This window comes from Diadema antillarum, unplaced genomic scaffold, assembly GCF_040938485.1.
Source record: "Diadema antillarum isolate AM-2024a unplaced genomic scaffold, OU_Dant_1.0 seq00001774_RagTag, whole genome shotgun sequence".
In the NCBI taxonomy this organism is placed as follows: domain Eukaryota; kingdom Metazoa; phylum Echinodermata; class Echinoidea; order Diadematoida; family Diadematidae; genus Diadema; species Diadema antillarum.
In genome coordinates, this window is record NW_027272455.1 from 644,799 (window position 1) to 665,735 (window position 20,937).

The window sequence follows — 20,937 nt, forward strand, 5'->3', positions numbered from 1 at the left end:
GTTCACTAATCACACATTTTCATATATCGCATCTGGGATTCTTATGTCACTGAAATAAACAATTTTGTTTACTGATACAATTGTTAAAGTTGGAACTTTTGGTCAAATATGTTAAGTCACTGTCCCAACATGGAAACTTCAAGAGAATGTTTGTCGATAGTGTAGTCTCTATTGGCCAGGTGGACAGTCACGTGATAAGCCGGGCGGATGTGTACTGGGAAGATTGTTTACTTGTAAACAATTTGTTTTGGTTAGCCCTGAGCACCAGTGCGGGCGACCCCTACGGTAAACAACAATCTGAACCTTCGCCATTTTTTACGGAAATTGAGGTCGATGTGGACAATGCGAGGAATGAGAAAGTTGGTCTGTGCACTTAGCAATAGTTTGGCTTCCTACTGCCACTATGTTGAATGATGGAGTCTTTGGGAATTATAATTGGATATGATATTTTGTTTGAATCGTGTGGTGCCTGAATCGTGAGATTGTCAACTTTCCTATTGACGACCCCTTTTACACGGGATCCTCCACTATTGGCCGGAGATTTGAATATCACGGGGACTCGAGGTCATTACTAACCCCTGCGCATTTCCATGTTTTGATTCAGGTAATGGCTTCTCACTTTAACTTTTTATTTTTGTTTCAATTTTGTAACATTCATATCAAAGATAATTTGCTTGACCATGTAATTTAATAATACCAAATATTTCTGAAACTTTGAACCGGTCGCGAAATTTTATGACGTCTTTCCCCTCCAGCTCTCCATGGAAGTGGCGAAGCGGTATCCCCCTTTGAAAATGAACATGAAGGAGTTTGAATGGAAAGTACGGAGAACTTAAGAAAAAACAGTTTTATGTGGAAGTCGGAGTTAATATGGCATTAATTCGTATGAATTTGTGTTCTTACCATTACAATGTGTCAAGGGCATGTCTTGCATCTCCTATTTTGTTCAGATGAGGGAGAAATCAGTTGCTAAATGTGCGAGTAATTTTTCGTGTAGACTAGTTTTTGTGTATGTTTTGTGTGTGAGACTGCGCGCGCCACGTTTTACACATGTAACGCTTCGGAGACAAATGTAGATTCTGTAACGTTACAGCGGAGATTTTTTTCTCCCGTCGAGAATGCTACGCGGTCGAAATGCGTGGAATACTCGCCGGTAAAGGGTCATCATTTAACTAATAAGCGGCGATTATCATATGAAATTTGATGTAATGTTGAATGTAGGACACAGAAATGTGTTTATAAGATCGTTTCTGGAAGGGAATCGAAAGAAAATGCTCAGTTTCACCAGGAGACTTTATTGATTTTCAAAGGCTTGCACGTGGGGTATTGTGCACAGCTGCACGCAAATGGGGGTTAGCTTCGGTGAGAACAAGTGCAAACTGACAACTTGCTTGCCTGCAGTGTATGAGACGCACACAACTGCAGCTACTGTACTGGCTAGAACTTAGAAGAAGTAATGTTGCTCAGACTCCCTAGTTATCTCTACACCACAATGTGGGTCAGCATTGTTTGAATCAAAGTGACTCTGATACATTAGATCTAGGTCTAAATCAAATGGCGAAAGAAAGAACCACCAGCCACTAACATACTAGTTTCGTGTAAATTTATATGATGAGTATTTATGACAGAGCATGTCGCCTGCCTGATTTTTAAATCGATCTTGCGGTTGCAGTGTGATGCTGTAGGTCAAACTGTTGGCTGGACATTGTCAAAGACACATTATCAGAGAGATAGACTAGCGCTAGTATAAAATCACATGTTTTGTTGTTTGTGTAGTACTGTCTTTCAATTGGATCTATTTATCTAACACATTAACATTTAACTCTGATCATAAACATAATTGTAATAAAAATGTGTGGAGGATGAAGTTGGATGAACCACGCAGCACCGAAAGATGTATGCATAACCAGTCAATCATAGAAATCAAGTTACTTTCGTCACATGTGACAACAGTGGAAGAAGGGCATGTGCACCTGTGTTATGACACTTGACAGATGGATTGTGATGATATCAATTATTCTGAACGGCTAGCCAAGAAGAAGGGACCTGTGTTGCATAGTAGCGATTCCTGGGTCTTGGTACACACCAAAGATTTCACGCAAATGCAAGAAAGAATATGGAAAATCACCTTTTTGTAATGACAAATGTCCATGAAAGGAAAAAAGAAATAAGTCAACTCACCAGCTGTTGAAATGAAATCCAGAATCACATCTTTCCCACTTGCTCTCTCCAGTGACTGCACATAGCCTTGCTGAACATCATTTCAGATGCAATATAGATTTTTTGTAAATCTTATCCAACAGTACTCCCAAGTGTACTGTAAAAGTGGATAGACCTATCGCGTGACTAATTTTTCGTGCTCGGCGGGGTTAGAAGAGTTTCGCATGTTTTTAATTTCTCGGAATCAAGACAGCAATCACTGGAACACGTGGTAAAGCAAAAATATTTGTGTGCTTTTATTTTTGCGCTAGTTTCTGGTTGTGCAAAATGCGCGAAAATTTCAACACTGCAAATATTTCCACTTTTACAGTATGCAATAGTGTATTCATGTGTAGACTTTCTAGTTGCTTATGAAGTAGGATTTCTGCCATCTATTTGCTGCGTACAAACAATTTTTTTTTGTAACCAAAAAGTTGTTTACAGTAAATGTGTCCAAAAGTTTTATGATGATAGTCTCTAATACCACAGATGCATCCATATCGTTCGTGCCAAAAAGTTGATCGACATCCAATCCACGTTCCGTGGAAGTTTGTCAATTGAAATTGCGGTGTCAGTTCAGAACAACAGTGCACTATGTAAGCAACTGGTGGTGCTAGAAATCTCAGCTGTGCAAAGCAAACCAGATATTTACATTTTACAACGCGGCAAGTACATGATGTTTTGCAATTGTCCGTGATACAACCATGATAGGATGCATACATATACTGCAGGATGTGAATTTGTTAGGAGTAGTGCAGTGTAGATGACTTTGATTGCAATGCTGTAAACTTACATGTACCCCTCGTCAAAATTCTGAAATGGTGTGGATGAATATGTTGAAGTCACTGGATGAGTCAGCTTATGGAGCATGCAATCATAATTTTTTAATTTGTTCCAAACATCAGTCCCCCTTTCAGTGTATGTATGTACATTAGTGCATGTCATGAAAACAAAATGCTGTCAAAAAAAAAAAAATCCAGCTGAATACTCTGATTTCTGCATGCCATTAGAATAAGAAGTGCTCACTGAATTCATAACAAATGCATTGACCCCCCCCCCCCCCAATAAAAAGGGTGACGGATGTATGTAACAGTCACATCAAAGAGCAATGTGCTTGTACAGTGTACATTCCAGGGAATCATTTTTCAACTCGAATTTGATTGGCAATTTCAGCTGATGAACAATATTTCAAATGGTATCCCATACACTTCTATGGAAAAAAAACTGCTACACAAAAGTTAGTTTGTGTAGCAGTGGTGTAGAAATGCATAGAAAATTGTGATGCGATACCAGGAAAATTATTTCCTGCATTCATTGTAGGTACATTGGTATAGCCATATAAATTTATACAGCCATACAAATTTGTACTGTAACCTGAGGGTGATTACGCCAATGTAGGAAAACAGTGGGGGTGAAGAGGGAGATGATATGTAGCAAGAACGACAGGATACATTGTACCAATGGGACTGTACCTAACCATTTGTAATTACAAAGTAGTGTACATAATAAAACACAAAATCTGTGAGACACTGTTATATTGAAAATCTCATGACAGAGCAATGTGTATAAGTGTGACAAAATATACAGTAGCAACATGAATGATAGAGTACAGTAGAGGAGATGATTGAACATTTTGGCCATTTTCGTGTCCATGATTAGCATCTGTGGTGCCTAATCAGTGTTTCAAAAGGGTCATCATTCTATCATGACTGATGCTTCCATGTACTGTATATGCCATATATTTCGTGAGTCTAAATTTTCGCGAATCGGGAATTACCGACAATTTCGCAAGTGGTTAAATTCGTGATCGTGGAGTCCTGTACTGAACAGAGAAGTGTACAGTTAAACTCGCATAAGTCGATCTTCTCGGGACTGAGCAAAACACATCGACTTAGGCGATTTTCGACTTGTGCGTAAGTCGAAAAAAATCGACTTAACAACAGTTACACCACACGTACATTATGTATAAATGTACATGTATGTTGTCTACTCTGGAGCCGAGAGCTGGAGAGGTGTGCCGCAGCACGGGTCGCCCGGCAGGGCCGCGGCGAACTTTGCATGGACAGTGCATTAGTATTGGCACAGGTCCGATTACTTTACACCCTTGTTAAACCTTGAGGAAGTGAATATGAAGGATGTTTGAGCAGTGATTGATTCCAGTTTACCATACCGTGGCTTGAAATGCGTGTAGAGGTGTAATTCTGATTTACCCGTGCCCGTAACTTTCCGCTTTGAAAACTCAGCAGCTTCATCCATCCACTGCACAGCGCAGACTGCAAACATACAGTACACAGACTATACACAGCCCAGTCGCTGTACGCGCAACTATACACAGCCCAGTAGCTGTACGTACATAGCGCTAGCGCGACAGGGTAGTACCAGCGGACCTCCAAACACGAAGAGAGTTCAACAATCGCATGCGATCGCTTTGAATTTTGATACTTTAGATCATTTTTTGTCACCTGTCTGGTCAGGCTAGTTCTTATGTAAACAAAAACTGGCGTCTCGTGATTTTGACAGTGATTTATTGCACAATAAAATCTTATTCGACTTAGGCACAGTGAATTTAATGTTTTTCCGTGAAAGTGTTCTTGGAATTTCATCGACTTAGGCGAGTATTCGACTTACAAAATTCGACTTGTGAGTGAATTAATACACGTAAGTCAATGGGGAAAAAACAGGACTTTTTAAAATCATCGACTTGCGCGATTATTCGACATACAGTGTATGCGATGTCGACTTAGGCGAGTTTAACTGTATATGCGTACTTCACATTCACATCGGGATCAGAGTCAATATTTTCGCGTGTGTTTAATTTCGCGAATAGCACCTGACTCGCGAAATTCACAAAAAATAAAAACCATGAAATATTCGGCGTATACAGTATATTCTCATTTTTACATGAAAGTTTTCAATTCGTAACTTTTCAAGATGTGTCCAGAAAGATATGTTGTGAGATATTGCACCAATCCAGATTTGGGGGTCATACACGTATACAATTTGTAGGAATGTTTTTCATGCAGTGCATTTTAATTAAATGTGATTTATCAGTGACAGTGTGTGGACTTCAAAATTATATGTAACAATCACTTGATGAAGAAGGCTGTTTTGCTGTCATGAACAACGCTAATAATGCACTCATTGATAGTAGTGTACTTTTCAATATTTAAATCACAGCTGAGGACAACATGTGCTGTTTATATTCAGCATATTTTGTCGTATTTCTATCTTTAGCAAAAATGCAGAATATTGCCTCAAGTAACGCAGATGTCACTTCTTAACCCAAGATAGGAAATCACTCTCTTTTCTTCTGAAAAATTAGAATACTTACAGTATTTTTTTCTTTCCATCACTTTTGTTCCTTATCAGGAATTCATCCATTCACAAAATAATATTTGAAGTCAAAGTATTATACAGTATACATGTTCTCCAAAATATATGGGGTATACATTAGAATAAACCTATTTATATTGATCATAAAGATCATAGCGATTTAAAGTAGTGGTCAACCATTCAAAGATGCAGAAACGGAACAAAAATCAATAAGATAAAATGTCAGGTGCTTGAACGTACGTGTACTGTACATGTATCTACAACTACAGTATATTGTAAAGGTGAAATTCAGATCATCTATCGTATTTGCTGAGAATAATGTAGCTACATGTAGTATAAGAATATTGATTTGGTCCAGTTTTTCTTATTTACACCATGGGTGTGCATATGTGCATTTGCACTGCTGTACGTGAAATCGTACTGTATCGAAGTACAGTGTACCAAATGTACTATCCAAGTCACTTCACAGATGTCAGCTTTACAAGTGTAGTTTTTGGGTTGTATCAACCAACCATTTATTTCCTGCTTGAGATATGCAGGCGTGTCATGCTGTGTTCTGTACTTGTGACTAGGAAACAAAAATATTCCTTTATAAATTTGAAGTCTTTGACAGAAACATTGAAAGTTAAAGGTCATGAGTGCCAATTTACTTCACAGCATTTTTGTACATTGTTAATGTACAGTGCATGCAGATGTTATTCCTCTGTTTTGTTTGAGGTGAAATAAGTGTAAACCAGTCACCCTGGTATTGGGGGAAGAGAACTTTGGCTGAATTGAATCGATCGTCATAGCGCAGACCCGTACTAGAAAAGAATTGTCTGTCAGCGAATACATTGTACATGTATGTGCATCAAAGCATACATGTACACTCACTGGTAATTTTAATCTCCCATCCAGATTCTTCAGCTGTGTGTGTACTGTAAAAGATGTATTTTTGCAAATGAGGAGGTCAGAGACATTTCCGCCAGAGTTTATTTCATTTCAGCAACTTTCCAACACTTGCAATGTATGTAAAGAAGTCCCAGTGCAGTGCAACACCAATACTTGATCAAACCAAGTTTGTTATTCAAGTGTGTTTAAATGTAAGCGAGCAAATCAGTATGTGCTGTTTATTTAAATGATTATGTTTTATCAAGCCTTTGACTTACAAGTGACTTTCTACATCATTTCCTTATATTTTTGGACTTTCTTTTCGGGCAAGTGTTCCGCAATAATTTGTAAATCTGCTTGCCCTTACTTGTCCGACCGGGTAATGCAAATATAGTGCGATCTAGATAAGGTGGCAATACTGTCTCATGTTGTAAAATCCGCGGCCTAACTGTGATTTGCGAACGTCATAAAAATTTTTCAATCATCATGAAAATAACAGCTTTCACAGTGTATAGTCAAGTTCTGTAGAGATCAGTGATAAAGCCGTACATAATTCATTACGAGGATTCTCAAATACTGTATATTGTACTGTGTGTCAGGCCACGACTGCGTGGTGTAACTACACTTGTACAGAAACAAAGTCTCAGTGGTACACACGTAATACAATGTAGACTGATGTTACACTTGTATGCTGGCAAACTGTGTGAAGCTGGAAAAGTTGAACTACAGTACAGCTGTACATGTGTACTTGTAATTGTTGTCATGGAAAGGTTTTGTAGGGATTGTCATCTTCAGCTTCATGCTTGCTACAGAGTTTGCATAGAGTACTCATACACTAAACATGTACTAAGTACTGTAGTTTGATTGAAACCAATACTTTCAGTGATACAATACTGCACATATATGTAAACAGTATACAATGTACACATACAAGATACATTGTACATGTACACTTTGTAGGCCTACATGTAGACATTGTGATTCAATGCGCAATGTTTACTCATCAGATATTTGTAGTTCCTAACATTTTTCTGTAGGCACTGGCAGGGCTCGACACTAACGGTGGCCCAGTGGCCCGGGGCCACCAAAAAATGAAGTCGGGCCACCAAAACTTTTTTTTAAGGGCAAATTTGGTGGCCCGCCTCGGGCCACCAAAATTTTTTGAAAAGTATGTCAATAAATTCGTAACTTTTTGCGCCGGAAATGCATGAATGCATGCAGTGAGTGTGTGCAAACGTAGTAACTTTGTCTATTGTGTTTTGAAAAATAGAAATATGTTCTTCTAGCTTCTCAATTCTTTGCATATAATCTGATGTCATTCATTTATGTTTAGATGTTGCAACCCATGTGCCTGTCAATGAATATTTATACTTACAATGTACAGTGTAGTCTTCACCATTCAGCAGTTAAATTTGTTTAAAGGATGGATGAAAAGGACTGAATGAGTTCCTGAGAGTGAGTGTTTCAAGTTTGTTGATGTTTATTTATGAGTAGATACAGTCCAGCTTCCAATTCTTACTATGATAAAACTTAAATATTTGGCTCATTAAAAAAAAAAATAGGACATTTAATTTTGTTGAACATTGTTGTTTTTTCAAGCCACCAAATTTTTCTCTCGGGTCACCAAAAATCTTAAATTGATGATTTTAGTGGCCCCATCAGGCCACAAAAAAAAAGTTAGTGTGGAGCCGTGATGTAGGCCTAATATCATCATACAAATTACAGCAATGGTGACTTCAGAGTCCCAATGGTGCCTCAATAGACAGTCCCTTATGGCAAATTAGGACAGACATTAATTATCATATGACATACGTGATGGTGATGTGTAAAAATAGCTCCAGGAAGTCGGATCTGCTGATTTAGCGGATCAAAGGCATGTCCTCTAGCAATGTTGCCCTGTGTATTAAGGCTGTGCATGGGGTCAGCAAGACCTTTGTTGGTTCTGTTTTTAATCATCTGTGAAGTGATATACAGTGTGACCCATTACAGTACAGCTGTAGTTTCCAAGCGTACCCTTTAAATATTTGATGGGTCAAGTATGAGTGTGCTCATTGTAATAGTATACAATATCTTATTAACAAAATACAAACATTCTGTGTAGTATCAAATACAAGAGAAATTAATACCACAAAAATATATACAATGTATCCTGGAAGATACAGTATAAAGAGTGTATAGTAGGTGTAATACTTTGCATTTTTTTTTTTTTTTTTGGTAGCCCGACTGAAAAATGTTTCTTTCACCCTTCTGTCACAAAGGAATGGCCTCAGCGGCCTTCACTTTCTCGAAGTGTGGTTAAAATTTACTTTTCCATGGCCACTGGACCATGACTGATCATGCACCCAGTGCGTGATCAACTATTGACCTATCTGCCTTCCAAGGTGACCTGGTTGGGTGACGTCAATGTCTTTAAAGTAGCTTTCTGCACTTGCTCACTTCTCATCATCAGCCTGGGGCTCAACTCACTCTGGCTCCGACACATCACATTAATGAGCATGCACTAGAGCGTTGGCTGCACTCATGCAAACACACACATGCACATTGTATTACACTTGCATTAGTCACAGTAGTTTAAGTAATGCACATTTACATTGTGTGTGCTATGCTCTCCACAAGTTCATGAACAGATGGATGTGTAGAGGCAGGGTTGTACTCCCGGAGGATTACTTGTAGTGCTTGTGATAAATATTTCAGGGAGAGTGTCATTACAAACGAATCTGCATACAGTCACTTTGGTTTTGTCCTCCCATGTGGCTGCAAGTCATATCATGCACTTCAAAAATAGTGTGATCATATTTCTCTGGATCATCAAATGTGTGAAATTTGTCGTCAAACAAGTCTATACAAGTTCCTTGATGAGTTTTCTTTGCAATACTTTTTTTCCTTTGTCGATTCGGGGTAATGGTCAATGCATTTTTACACACTATGTTTCACAGGAAATATACACTTGTACCATACAATGTCCAATGGTAATGCATAAATGACGTAATAAAAATCCTTAAAAAGATAGTGAAAGCAAAGCAGTGTGAATTTCAGGAACACTCAAGATTTTATATAGGTGTACTGGTAATCATAAGGGTGCTGTAAAAGTGGGAATTTTCACGCATTTTGCGCAACCAGGAGCTAGAGTGAAAATAAAAGCACACGAATATTTATTGCAAGCCATATGTTTCTGTAGTTGATGTCCTAAAATTAAAGAAGAATTAAAAACAGCCGAAACTCATCTTCCCCGGCTGAGCGCGAAAAATTACTCACACGAAAATATCCACTTTTACAGTAATCATGAGATAATACTTTGATTGTGTACTTATTGTGCCCATACATAAACTATACATGTACTGTAGGGTAGGATGCCTCAGTTTGTGCTGTGAAAATACAAATAGCACTCTGATATAAATGTGAGCTTAAATTTGCCTGATATTTTGACACTTTGCTGCATGTACTGAATATAAATTGTACACTGTACATGTAGCACTACGTCAGTATACATGTAAAGCAGTGGTTGTCTTCTGTGGCATAGGCAACAGAATATTAGTACTGAAAAAAGTACATTTAATAGTACAAGTGTCAGCATGTGCGCATGTATACATCTGTTGTCAACTTACGACACTTATACTTCCAGCTACATTTTGATGCCTGGAAGTGTTGGTGGCAACAATACGAATTTGAAAGCTTAACAAAGTGGTTTTACAATGTAGTACAAGGATTTTGATGATAGCCAAGTGCAAAAGGAGAGAAAACGTGTCACATGCAGCTATGATTGTTGATATTTGATAGTGTCTGGTTGCATCGCAATATACATTTTGTATCCTTTTATTTTATTTCTTTTTCTTTTTCTTCTTCTTCAAGGAGTGTAGTCCTTTATGTGTGTGTAGGGTTTATCGGTGATTAACAGGTTTTAAATCGTCATGATTTTAAATTTCTCAGTGAGTAGGCTGCACCCACATTCTGCAGTCTCATATTTTGAGAGAAAAGCCCTTTACTGTACATGTATGTTGGAATTTGCAATACTGTACAAGCTGAAACTTTCGCGGTGGTTTTATTTTCGCGAATTTCGCAAATCGCCTTTGAACTGCAAAAATAACAACACGCGAAAATAACAACACGCGAATAACTAAGTTCAGTTAGACCCTCGCAACCGCGAAATTAACAACACGCCAAAATGTCCGGCAAGTAGCAATTCGTGGAAATATCTGTACGCGAAACTTTCGGCTCATACAGTATTTGCTGCTCTTTTACATCTGAACTGTGCATGATACTGCACACTTTGATGGCTATCCCAATCATACTTATGAGAGATGTACATTGTACTGTTTTCTGTCAAGTTGTGCCATTGGTCTTGTCAGGATTTTGTACAGGTGATTGAACTTGATGTTTGCTTGTTCATGTGCTAGCGTCCTACATGTACAGTTTGTACGTGTGTACTTTTGCAGTTATTAAAGCATGAAGCAAAAACACACACAAAAAAGGACACTGCACGCTATTGTTGTTGGATATACAGGATACAAAAAAACCCCAACCAAACAAATATGTGAACAATTTTTTTGTGGTGCTAGAGTATAATGGATATTGAAAGGAGGCACTCCACACAAATGTGCGCAGTGTACACTGTATAACATCACATGCAGTACATTGTCCCATGCCTGTTACAGTAGTATACAGTATGTACAGTGTACATGTACATACATTGGTATACTGCAAGTACATGTGTACTGTACACTGCAGTTTGTCATAGTACAATGTAGTACTGAACTTCAACAGCACTAATTGATTGGCAACTGCGAGACTGCTTTGTGTATGATGGTTGACGAGCCCATTGATTTTGACTGCTTACATTGTACAGTATAGTCACTATTACATGTTCTGTATACAGAATAGAAGGGCATTATTGTAACAATAGAATAGAATGTCTAGTAATGATTTCCAAGAGCTTTCTTGCCTGTTAACAGATGTCTAGATAATGTACAATGTAAATGTACAATGTTGTACACTGTACTCACTGCACAGGGAACAGAAAGTACAGTTGTATGTCATTGTTTCCTTAAATGTTAGTGTGCATTTGTGTTGTTTTCCATGAAACATTCAGATTCTATTTTCACACTTTTTGAAAACTAAGTATTACATTTCAAATTGCTCTTCCCCTAAAAATTTTCTTTTGTGCGCCTCCATGGGGCAGAGGTGTAGATGTCATCAATATTTTGCAAATGTCCTCAATTCACTGGATTTACCTGACTTTATATCATCTGCAGGCAACTACATCAGCATGTCAGAAGAGCTACATGTATCTGATGTGGCGGTGGGTCCTGCGCCTGCTAAGCGGCCTCTAGATCATGCTTCAGACATCGCCTTGGATCCAGATGAATCAGCTCTGGCCTCCAAAAGGTTAGATAATATCCCATCGTGTGCTAGCACATTGATTCTCTTTCCATGTGATAAAATATTCACATTTTGTATCAGAGTTCGGCATCAGGGTATGAGAGGTACAGAAAACATTTCATTCATGAGTTCATGTCTATGTGACCTGTCAAACAAAGAACTTAGATATTGATCACCAAGTGCTGATTGTCTGATTTGGTCCTTTTGAATTCTGATACTCTTTTAAATTTTTTTTAGTGATACAAATTGTAAATGGAATTGTCTCATTCTATTCGAATTCAAAAGAAATAAAAATAAAACGGCAACAACCAATGCAATGATTGTATGGAAGCAGGCCACAAGATACAGTAGTTTAGGTCACTTTGAACAGAAAACAAGAAAATATTGAGGAAACCATGTTGCCTAAAACTGATGTTTGATAATAATGATAATAAATAACACTTATAGCGCTTAATACTTATATTTCTAAGCGCAGTTTGTCTCAAAGAAATATCTGTTGGTGTTTCTTATAAGAACAATAGTCATTTCAAGTTAATTTGCTTGAATATATCTTCCTCAGGATACTCGGCTTTTTAATATTTTTATTTTTCATTTGTCTTTTTTTTTTCTAAAGTAAAGTTCATGTCTTCCCAACCATTTCACATTATTCCTCCTAAGGCCTAACTCCTGATTTGCCCTACAGTGTAGATTGGAATGCACCAGAAACATGAAACTGTTCGTAAATTTGCAGTTGAATGTGGTTATATTGATTAATTGTCAATTTTTAACCGCTCACCTGATCATTTCTTACCTGTATACTCTAAATCCCCTTATAATGCACATTTTGGTCTTTGAGTTATTACTTGTTGAGGCTGTCGGTTTGTGGTATGGTAAAAGGTCTAGTGTGTGCTGATGTAATGGCAAAATACTCATCACATTATACTTGAGTGACCCACTACTGAGCTCGTGCAAATTTTGTTGGATTTACATGATAATGTTTCAGTTACAACAAGTTTTGTGTGTTACCCAAGATTTTCCATGATAACAGATGCAATGCAATGTGTATTTGTGCATACTTTGTACATACTCTTGTAGCAGAAACATGGTACATGTAGTTTTTTAAATATATATAAAATCACTTGGTTCATTTATGTGATTATCCTGCAAAGTATTATAAAGTCAATCTGAAATTTGAGAGAAATTTAAGTAAATATTCAATGTGTGCTGCTTTTACACATGTGTTGGACACATACCAGTACTAGGTATCTGGAACGACTGTTTAACTTCACATGACAAAGTACACTGTAGTAGGGGAATTCAGTGGTTCGGTGCATGCGTAATGTTGCAGTAATGACTTTATCATGTGACTAGCAACAGAATTTGCTAATTTGATTTTGTTTCCCTCATGCAGGATAAAGATATCGGAAGGAAACAACGCGGATGATGTGTCCAATGTGCATGTAGCAATCAGCAATGGGGAAGTGGAATCTGCCACTGAGGAGAAATCTCCTACAAGCAATGGGAAGGACAGAAATGATGTTGAAGAAAGATGTATTCAGGAAGATGAACTGGAAGAGCCGTTGCCCAAGTATGTCATGGAAGCAGCAGCTAATTCAAATGATGAGGCCAATGGAGATGACCAGGATTTGTCTCCTGTGGCCAAACAGGATCCTCAGAGTACTTGTGAATCGGAGACCAACTCCGAGGTTAACCCGGATACAGCCTCAAACGTGGAGAACACTCCTAATGTGGAATCCAATTCCGAGGTCCAACAAAGCACTGACCAAAAATCACCACCTTCTCTCATGTGCAACTCTGTGATCGAAGAGAACAAAGAGGGTGAGGAACAAAGGGAGGGACCCTCGGAAGCGAGTGTTTCATGTGCTAAGGAGGAGAATGTCCCGGCATCCACACCTCACGAAGCCAAGTTGCATAGTGATGTTGACTCAGATAGAACAGATAACTCAGGGAGTTGTAATGGAGATGGAGAGAGACGGGATGTGGAGCACAAGGACGAGCCCGAAAGCACACGGGAGAGTCCGAAAGACCATGAGAGGCTAAACAGTGATGTGAACGGTGCCGACAGCGAGAGTGAGGCAATGGATGTAGACGTGGAAAATGACTCAGACGTGAGGAACACAGTGCAAAAATTGGTTGTGGATGCCGGCTCTGAACCTTGCAATGCAAGTGAAACCAGTGTGCCAAAGGACAGCTCAGGAATTGACTCCAAGGAGGTAGTAGATAGTGATCAAACTGTAGAACATGTAGAAAGTATGGACACAGAAGACAGTGCAGCTGGCAGGAGAAACGATAGTGTCGACAAAGAAGGAACATCAAAAGTGTGAGTGACACACTGGTTTGTCTGGTAAAGACATAACCGGTACTCTCAAAAGCACACCAACTCTCACTTTGGTGTAAATTCAGACGTTACTGGAGTATCTACTACTGTAAAAGTGGAAATTTTCGCGGTGTAGAAAATTTCGCGCAACCAGAACCTAGTGCGAAACTAAAAGCACACAAATATTTTTGCATGCCATGTGATCCAGTAGTTGATGTCTTGATTCCGCGGAATTAAAAACATGCGAAACTCTTCTCACCCGGCCAAGCGCGAAAAATTAGTCGCGCGAAAATATCCACTTTTACAGTATTGTATAAAGGGTTTGGTGTACTTGTCAAACTTTTTTGTAAGTTTGCATTTCCATGAGTGGCAATGTGAACTGCTTCATGAAATTTAGTCAAGCGTATGATTATCACATGTCCTTTTAGGTAAATTTAACAATGCAGGAAAGAGATTTTTTTAATTTTTTTTAAAGGCCAATTTATGAAACATGCCACATTTCACACATGAGTCAATTCACTTCTTATCTGTTTTGGAGAATACAGACACTTGAAGTTGCCTGGTAACACTAGCAGAAGCATGAAAAGTATGGAAATCTGTATTCTAGTCATAGGCAGTCATTGTAAACATTATAAAATGTTCCTCTTTCATTAACAGAAAGTTATCAGCATGCATTGTTTATTCATTTATTAAATTATCACATTTCCTTTTTGTCATTGGTCATAATGACTTCAGTGTATTTTCACCAAAATGCTCTTTTTACATGAATATTCTTTTACATCCAGAATAATTGGATGAAACACTGACATTTGCTTGGTTGAAATGCTAGCTCAAACCAATAGGTAATAATCCTTTATAGAAATAATGTTTATCATATTGAACTGAATGTGCAATACAGGTTATTGAGAATATAAATGCTAGTACAACTGTTTGTGTGCCTTTTTCTCTCTGCAGTGTAGTCAACTTTGCCTGATTCTTGCAAGTTTTATAATTCTTTATGTTCTGATATTTATAAAAGTAGACATTTATAGAGCGCCTTTTCCACTGGATGCAAAGCGCTAAAATATTCAACCAAATTCAAAATTAATTCACTCTGAAATTGTACTGAAGGGAGATTACCTGCATAATAAAGGAAGTGAGTTATTTGATAATCAATAGTTATACTATGCTTGAAGTTTTTTCTCCATGTGCTTGGTCTTTCTATATAGAACTGATACGGCGGATTCCACCAGTGAGTCCAAAGAAAATGATGCAGAAAGCTTTGTTGACTGTCTTCATAAGCTGTCAGAGGAACAGCAAGAGGCACGCATCACAGTCATCAAGAAACTGCATGAAGAACTCAGAAATGAAGAAACAAAGTTACTTCTTTTGAAAAAGCTAAGACTGAATCAGCAGCAGCCTGTATCTGTGCCTACTAAGCCAGAAGGGGTGGTCTCTGCTGCTGCTGTGAGTGCTGGGGCAGCGGCGGGTGGCGTGGCGCCACCAGTCAACTCACATAGCCACCGTGCCGGACTGCCGCCCAATATGGCACACTCTTCGATGTCGGGATCAAAGCCCCATGCAAGTATTCAACCTCAGTCCAACTCTGCACACCGAACCGACATGCCGCAGCTCATGCGAGGCTCGCATATACAGCGCTCGCTGCACAACTACCAGAAGGGCCACTCTGGTCCGCCACCGCTCATCATGGCCCAGCAGTCCAGTCGGTCATCATCGTCCTCTGCATCGTCGCAGCCGGGCCAGATGGTACGTGCCCCTGTGGTGCGAATCTCAACGGCTGCTGCTGCCATGTCAACATCCACCCACAGTGTGTCGCGCCAGATGCAGCACCAACAGCAACACCAACAGCAGTCCAGCCGACAGTCCCAGATGGTCAACGATGGCCAGTCAGCAGCCAGCCGCCAGGCAGCAGCCAAGCTGGCTCTGCGTAAGCAGCTGGAAAAGACCCTCCTCCAGATCCCTCCACCAAAGCCACCCCCGCCTGAGCTTCACTTCCTTCCCAGTGCAGCCAACAATGAATTCATCATCTTGGTTGGTCTGGAGGAGGTGGTCAACACCATCCTGGACATGGACAAGAAGGACAAGAACCAGTCCAAGGGCTTCATCCAGCCATTCAAATGTGGACAGTGCAACACGGACTTCACAACCATTTGGAAGCAGGTAAAGATGGTAATGACAAATCCTCCTTATTATCTCAACTGTCTTGTGCCTTTGTTGGTTTATGCTGCATGCAGCCTGCATGTTTTCATCTGAATAGTGAGTGAAAACTACAATGATTTTTTTTTTTCCAAATTTAGTTTTTTTTGTTTTTTTTTTTTTTCTAAATCACATGTAGCAGTCAGTTTCCAAGACATTTTATTTCCCTTTCTGGTGTGAAGGAAGGAAAAATTAGAGACATATCGTCACTTTAGACATGTATTGTGATGATCTGCAGTGAGCAGCTTAGGATCAAGAATCACAAAATGCCTGTCTTTATCCACTGTTGATTCAATTTAGAGTAAAATTGATTCCACCGTAATGCAGTTAGAGTAAAATTGTCAAATTGTAAAACAAGCATGTTTAATCTAGAATTCTGTTCTAATAGACACTGATTTCATGTGTATTTGACTGGATACAGTGCACTCCCATTATAATGATCACCTGATACACGTACTTGTTTTTAAACAAAGAAGTGAAAATTCAGGTCCCAAAATTATCATTGCTGTTTATCTTTATTAGTTCGGCTATAGCAAAATTTCAATGAAACGGAAGAAAACTGCCAGTCCCAAGAACTTCATCATAATCAGGGGTCGCACTTAACTTTTTTTTTAACTAGCCAGGCGGACTACTTAGAATCAATTTTGACACTGAAGCAATATTTCGGCTAGCCAGATGGACTAGTAACTTAAGAATTTTATGATTTTTAGCTAGTCCGACGTGATTTCGGGTGGCCAATGGCCAGCGGACCATCCCCAATTTCGAACCCTGATAATGAGAGTCGCCTGTGTATTATATTACAGTGGTAAAGGTTGATTTAGATACTAATATAGTATATCCAAGGCTATGGCTTTGCCGAGCTACAGATCAGAATTTGAACATAGGTGCATGTCCAGTTCAAATTAGTCATGCATGTTATAGTCATTGAGATTAACTTTTCCTTGCATGGTCTGTAGTTGTGTATATTTTTGGTAGTAGAGAGATAACGTTTCAGTTGGTGGTGCTACTCTTTGCATAGACAACATTGCATGCTGATAAATTAGACAATAGAAATAATAGAAATAGAAGTCTGATGTCCAGATACTTCTGTGATAAGAGAAATAATCTTCGAAAAATGTTCTTGTGAGAGAGCTCTTCATTCAGAAACCTCAATGTTCCTTTTTTCATCCTTGTTATTAGTCATAGAATGCACTGCTTATACAGAAGATATTTTATGGAATATGGAATGCACAGAAAGAACCTTTGTCTGATGTGTTGCATTTGTTTGGATTGAATAGCAATACATGGCTGGTGTCCCAGCTAATTGTATTGTATGCAAGTTGCTACAAACTCCTTTGCCAATTTATCCATGTCGAGCAAAACTCTCTTTTATGTTTAGGAAAGTGTAGTCTTATATATTGCTTCATTATCAATCTTTGTGCTCAACTTTCGCAATCCTCAGGATCCAAAGCAGGGCATCATGTGCGAGGCGTGCATCGTGTCCAACCAGAAGAAGGCGCTGAAGGCAGAGCACACCAACCGCCTCAAGACGGCCTTCGTCAAAGCTCTGCAGCAGGAGCAGGAGATCGAGCAGCGCATCCAGCAGAGCCAGAGTTCCCAGCAGCCCTCCGTCAGCAGGCTTAGCAACAGTGTGCAGCGCCATCGGGTGAGTCTTGCTTGGGCCACTGCCACCATCAACCCTGGCATCATGTGACTTAGGACCAAACACTTGTTACTTAGTATTGTCATACCCAAGTGTAGTCTTAGAGACATTGGCAGCGGAAATGGACAGGGAAGAAGAGACACTACTGTCAGGGTTCATGTTTATATAATCACTTTTCTGTTTGTGTATGTGTGCTTTAGTCTGTTACTTAGATTTCCTGAGTTTTTCAATTCCTTTTACAGACATGTGTTATTGGTTTTTTGTTTTGTTTTTGTATTGTTATATCTGGTTAACATGTCCTGTAAGACTGAAATGATGAAATACACCCAAAAAAATGCATGGTGGATAGTTGCGGAATGAGTCGTTCAAAGTAGTTGATGGTTTGTCATTTTTAAGGACCAATAGTTAAAGTTTTCATCATTGGAAGCCCTTTCCACAATGATCATCTTCATCATATTTGTAATAAATCTGTTCTTGTCATTTTAGCCGCCTACAATTGTTCATCGCAGCCATGGCAGCATGCATCATTCATCGTCGGGTCAGCCCAAGCAGCGGGTCTTGAACCCCGCACCCAGCCAGCGTGTGGTGCAACCAATCCACTATGCTTATATACCCAACCTTCCTGTGTCCGCTGTGAGTACCTCTTTGATTGTGTCTGTCTCAAACTACAGTGTGTATGTAGTTGCTATATCTACTGAGGAGTACTTGTAGGTTCATAGATATCCAGTCTTTTCGGTATAATGTGTTGTGGGCTGCTTCTGCGAAATGTTAGTCATGAATTCAAGTTTTTTGAAGTCCCCCCCCCCCCCCCCAGTAATGACTTTTTAAGCCCTAAAGTTAAGCTTCACCAATATCCAGATTACTTTGTGCTTTAACTGCACATTCACCTTGCCATGACAGGATGATTACACAATTTGATGTTGTTGTTTTTAATGTGCTGGATTTGCTTGTGCCTGTAGTCCGGTTACATTTACTTCCCCCCTGTTACTATGTAAGATTATTCGGCTATCCTAATCTTCCATAACTGTATTTAGCAGGCCTCGTTAGTATGTTTGCAACAGTTCCATGACAGTCAATCCTGCAACAATTGCTCCCATGAAATATCTGCACGCTAAGCCAAACATAAAACCTACCCACAAACATGACCCTAACCCTAATCCTCGCATCAACTTCAGCCTAAAACCCTGTCACAACCCTAACCCTTAGTCCTCGGAGAAAATAATACTGGAGCAATTATTGCTGGAGCAAAATTTCATATCACCGTTTGCACCGAGGAAAATTGGCAGTCCCGGCGATCTTGTTCAAACAGGGTTTCCCTGTATATGTTTGAAGAGATTGATTGCAAAATATGTTAATTCCGTTCTTTTTAATTTGAGATATTTGTGATTGAAGCTGCTGAGAAACATAGAAAATAATAAGAAAATGTGGAGTATGTTTATCATGACTTCAAGAATGTTCGTTGTTATGTATCAATTGGGGTATCACTTGAAAGGTTTTGTTTTGCTCTACTTATCATGGAATTACTTACAAATGTTTAAAAATAGCACTTAACACGCTGAGGAGGAGTTCCGAGTATACTCGGTTAAGTGTTTATGGGAAATGCGTGTTGTAGCAAAATCAGCCTGTCCTCACGGGTTAAACTGTTTTATGTTAAAATTCTTCATTGTTGTATCAGTTTACAGATTTTTGTCAACTTCCTGTTCTTTTGTTTGTGATTGTAACAGCCACAAATCCAGATCATCCCCAAACAACACCTGATGGCAGCCCACCGCTCCTCCGCTGACCGTCAGCGTGAATACCTTCTGGACATGATACCGTCCAAGGGGCTCGGACACCCACAGAACCCTGTCATATGGAAGCGATGAGGGGGGCATGAGGCAGTTGGGGAACGGTAACCCAGACAGACTCTCCTCTGATCCTGCCACCCACAACTGTTGATCTCTGTCCGTGTCACATACACATATAGATCCCATGATTCAGTTGGTTAACTCGTAACAGAAAGCATCTACAACTAAACACACTCGCTAATATGCACAATAAAGGATTTTCTAAGTTTCCTTCTTTGTCACCAGATTCAGTGAGATGACATGAAATAAGCCGTCATGGTGGGAAATCAGGAACATGATACAAAGCTGTAGGATCGGTGGTATATCACATGGAAGAACTTTCGTCGTCCTTTCGATAGATGATGATGATTTTTCGATGCAAAAACAAAGATGCATGAATTGCATTTTCTTGGAGGATTAAACTTGACTGGATCAAATTCAATCAAAGCCGAGGCTGTGGTGTTTCTTTATCTTACTTCTCCTCTGTGAGCTGTGCGTATTTCAGATTTAAAAAAAAAAAGAAAAGAAACTTGCAAAAATCCTGTCATACCAGGGTTATTGTATCTCTGTACATGTTCAAAATGGTAACTAGTTCTGCTAATATTCCCTCAGGACTGTCTCTTTTGGGACATTGACGCCATTAAATTATCTCCCATGATGCAATGCAGTGTGCAAAATTCATGCAGGTGAACGTATCATGCATGTGTAGTTGTGTGGGAAAATGTTCTATGAAGGAGAAAAATAAGTGTTCCCAGCCAGTAGAATCAATATCTTGCAGTAGTGATAAGAGCCCGTTGTATACTGCAGAAAGGCACATAACCATATATTGTTTAGTGCTTAATTAAGTAAAACAGCATGATGGGTTGAAGAGGAACGTTTTCCATTTATTCCAGTCGTCCAAAAGCATCCCAGAGTTTCCCTAAAGCTAGATTTATTTCCGTATTGATGATGATGGCAAAGTTTATGCGGCTTAGAAATTGTGCAGTGAAGTTACTGATGCACACCATGCTGGCTCATACTGAGTGGCTCGATATCCACTTTTGATGATGTGTGCAACATATAGTGTGGCTAGGCAAGCATGTCTTGTGATTTCCTGCCAGTCTTCAGTTTTCCTTTCATGCGCAGCTTCAAGAAAACTGTGCCACCAAGACTCCGTTTTGTTGCTGTAATTGGTGTCT

At 39.3% G+C, this 20,937-nt stretch overlaps 1 protein-coding gene across 2 annotated transcripts; it reads left to right on the top strand.

Annotated features, from left to right (window-relative positions):
- The first annotated feature begins 309 nt into the window (after positions 1–309).
- LOC139712228 (uncharacterized) lies at positions 310–19,824 on the top strand. Of its 2 annotated transcripts, none has more exons than XM_071624065.1 (7): positions 310–604; positions 11,652–11,784; positions 13,169–14,098; positions 15,304–16,264; positions 17,733–17,936; positions 18,420–18,566; positions 19,658–19,824. In XM_071624065.1, the coding sequence occupies exons 2-7, from the start codon at positions 11,666–11,668 to the stop codon at positions 19,796–19,798; spliced, it is 2,502 nt and encodes an 833-aa protein (XP_071480166.1). In that variant the 5' UTR covers positions 310–604; positions 11,652–11,665; the 3' UTR covers positions 19,799–19,824. The 2 variants fall into 2 exon arrangements, with proteins under 2 accessions (XP_071480166.1, XP_071480167.1); XM_071624066.1 differs by having other exon boundaries at positions 15,304–16,255.
- Positions 19,825–20,937: the final 1,113 nt, after the last annotated feature.

Excerpts from the sequence above, each read along its gene's own strand:
- LOC139712228 (XM_071624065.1), top strand. The coding sequence starts at position 11,666 with ATGTCAGAAGAGCTACATGTATCTGATGTGGCGGTGGGTCCTGCGCCT. Across the intron at positions 11,785-13,168 it reads TCAGCTCTGGCCTCCAAAAG|GATAAAGATATCGGAAGGAA; the intron begins GTTAGATAATAT and ends TCCCTCATGCAG. Across the intron at positions 18,567-19,657 it reads CCAACCTTCCTGTGTCCGCT|CCACAAATCCAGATCATCCC; the intron begins GTGAGTACCTCT and ends TGATTGTAACAG.